This window comes from Salvia hispanica, chromosome 5, assembly GCF_029641045.1.
Source record: "Salvia hispanica isolate PSC_SH4W2 chromosome 5, Shi_PSC_v1, whole genome shotgun sequence".
In the NCBI taxonomy this organism is placed as follows: Eukaryota; Viridiplantae; Streptophyta; class Magnoliopsida; order Lamiales; family Lamiaceae; genus Salvia; species Salvia hispanica.
In genome coordinates, this window is record NC_142696.1 from 18,900,940 (window position 1) to 18,904,201 (window position 3,262).

Consider the following 3,262-nt stretch of genomic DNA (forward strand, 5'->3'; position numbering starts at 1 on the left):
TTTCAAGAATCATCTTTCGATTTGTATTGGTACGGAATCACTATCGATCACATGATCACATTAAAAATCATTATACAAATCTTAGAGGTTCTTCGACATGAAGACCCTCCTCGCATACCATTTCATTATTGAATGATGTGATATATCATATCGTACTCATATGTTCATCTCATATTCTCATTTTGAACTAGTCAGCAATTTTACATACTCGGATATAGAAAGTGATTTATATAAAAAAAATTTGCAGTGTAGGAATTGAACTAGGATCTATTTTGGAGGGATGATCTTCGTGTGATCTAAACAAATTAAATTATGGTACTATCTTCGTCCCGCAATAAGAGTAATATTTTTCTATTCCAGTCAGTTCCACAATAGACACATTTCACTTTTATCATAAATGGTAAGTAGATCTCATATTTTATCAACTTATTTCACTCATATTTTATTAAAAAATATATAAAGTGGGACTCATAGTCCACTAACTTATTCAACTCACTTTTCTTTACATTTCTTAAAATCTGTGTCCACACATAATGTGAATCCTACTGTGGGACGAATGTAGTATATATATTAAACCAGTTTTTGTTCTTCGATCATGAATATTTTTGGTGGATGTATCTCTTGATGTAAATCAAACTTTATTTTGGTTTTAATATCTCAAAATTTGTTATTGACATTTTATTAATTTTATGAAATATAACTAATACTTAGCTTAATTTATTCTTATTTTCATTTAATTGAACTTGATATGATTGCTTGTGTACAATTTGAAACAAAAAGAATAAGAAAAAAAAAAGATTAAGACACACCTATACATCCCCAACATTAAATCTATAAATCACGTGGATCAACAAATATAGGAGAAGTAGACGACACTGGAAACTCATAGTAGTCCTGATTGATCTGTCCAAATCTCTTTATGCACCAAATATCTTCATCCCATGAAAATTTCTTCCAATGTGGAATGGCCTCTCGTACAGGGTCGTTTTGGCCCACCTCAGCCACCACGACCCTACAACGAGAGTCATTTCTGGCCATATTATGCGCCATTTTGCACAAAGCTTTCAATAATCTGGGACCATCCTGACCCTCCATATGAAGTCCGTACATGAAGTAAAATCCAAAATTCTTAAAAATGTTAGGAATTGATGGAATTTTAAGCCATGGTGCCATAGCATCAACAACCCTAGTTCCTAGGCAGGCAGCATGTGTTAGGCTCGACACTCCCTTCACTCTTAACCTGAACACTTCCTTTGTGTCCCAAACACTAAGTAAGGCGAAAGAAGCCGGTAATTCGCCATTGTTAGGGTCCCAATTTGGGAGTAATTTATTTGGCAATGCCATGAATGTGCCCAAATTGAGTTTGTTACTTAGTAAATGATCGATGTCTTTAGGGAAGAATTCGGAGATTGAAAACAATTTCTGATACATAGATTCAGCCAGATTAGGAGGTACTCGAATGATTGTGATATCTGATGGTAACGGCTTGTGGTGAAGATGAACTGGCTGCACGAGGACCGTTGGATTTCGAAATTTCATATAATTGCATTTTTGAGTGAACAAATTCAAAGATGCTTGATTGCTGCATTCTGTAGCCATATAGGCATATTCTGCTCCATTTTTCTTGCACCACTCTTCCAATTCTTGGACTAGTTTTATGGCAATGCCAAGTCTCCTGAGCCATACAAAATATTTAAGTATAATTAATTGCACATTAAAAATAATTTAATTAGATGAGAAACAAAAGAAGAGGACAAGGTATTGAATTAATAATTCAGATGTCGTTATGTAATAGTAAAACTTTATGAAATTTGGAAGTACATATGCAAGTCATGTCACATCTAAACCTAAAGTAGTGCAGGAATATGTTTAAATATATTTGGATTTATATGTAATTAATTGGATAATGCAAAAATTAATTAAAACATGCAGATTACATATTTAGATTTCCGTAAAATCATGTACGTGCATTCATCAAAATAAAACAAAAGAAGAAAATAAAATAGTACTAACAAATGCATGGGGCACATACAATTATCATTAAATACAAAATAAAATGAGATCACACAATAATTATCTTAATTTGTAGATAAATAAATTATAATTTGCATGGGGGAAAAGAGGTTGACAGACCTGTGCGTGGATGAAACCCTTAATCCAAGAATGTAAGCCAATTTCACATAGATTGGAGATGAGCTTTTCTTTCCACTCGTCGCCGTTTTTATGCACCCTCTTATCACCCCAACTATTTCCCTCCCATCACCATATTCTGCCACCTATATAAAACATATATTTAATCAACATTACCTTTTCTATTTTCATATATTTTTCTTTTTTTTTTTTTTTTTTTGTTTTTCCAATGCCAAACGATGTTCTGAACCATCACGTAGACCATGTTGGTTATATTTTTCTTCTTTTCATTTTCATTCATGATAAAATTATGACTAGGTATTAATGTGATAGTACTTTTTCCTAGAGAACGTGAGATAAAAAAGGGACCACTAAATATAATGAAAAATTTTCAATTTTGGCCAACCATAAATTTAAACAAAATATAATAGCAAGTGAATTAAAAATATTAGTGAAGTAAGAATCCTGTTTTTATGTATTAGTTTTATACTAATAAAATGTGAGTGTGAATGAGTTAGTGAAATGCATGGTCAATTACCAAAAGTAGTAAAAAGTAGTGTGACAAGTATTGACTAGTAATGGCGGATAGATGAAGTATAATTACCAGCATAATGTGGGAGACGAAGTTGCGGACTCTAGCAATAGGATCTCCCATGAGGTCGGTCACGAGTGAGGGCTTCCCGGGCTGGCCAACCTCACACCGCTGCTCGAGCTCCTCCACGGCCGCCTTGTCTCTCCCTTCATCGTACGGCCTCACGGCCACCCGAGGCTTCTTGGCCGAGCTAGGTACATAATTCTCGGCTGCTATTTTAGAGAAGGGCATGATTGGAAGGATTGCTTAACGTGTGATAGAGATAGGAGAGAGAAACTATATATTTGATTTGTCTCATGTGCAGACAGTGGTTATATATAGTATAGAGGATGGATTTGTTGAGGTGGAGTTCCTCTGCCACCAAGCCATGTCATTAGGCATGAGTGGTCCACACTCCTACTCACTCTTACTCCACACACTCCAAAAATCATCTCAAATAAATTCTATTTTATGTTATATATGTATTTAATCATATCGCAATCGACACTCAAAAGCTAAATAATTTCATTCTTGATTCTCTGTTGGTTATTGTGTATCTCA

General features: G+C 34.2%; 1 protein-coding gene across 1 annotated transcript; it reads right to left on the bottom strand.

Annotated features, from left to right (window-relative positions):
- Nucleotides 1–707: 707 nt before the first annotated feature.
- On the bottom strand, nucleotides 708–3,007 carry LOC125190784 (putative N-acetyltransferase HLS1). Its single transcript, XM_048088184.2, has 3 exons — nucleotides 2,735–3,007; nucleotides 2,134–2,276; nucleotides 708–1,675 (listed from the first exon to the last, which is right to left on the bottom strand). Exons 1-3 carry the CDS (start codon nucleotides 2,951–2,953, stop codon nucleotides 832–834), a joined length of 1,206 nt encoding a protein of 401 aa, XP_047944141.1. The 5' UTR covers nucleotides 2,954–3,007; the 3' UTR covers nucleotides 708–831.
- Nucleotides 3,008–3,262: the final 255 nt, after the last annotated feature.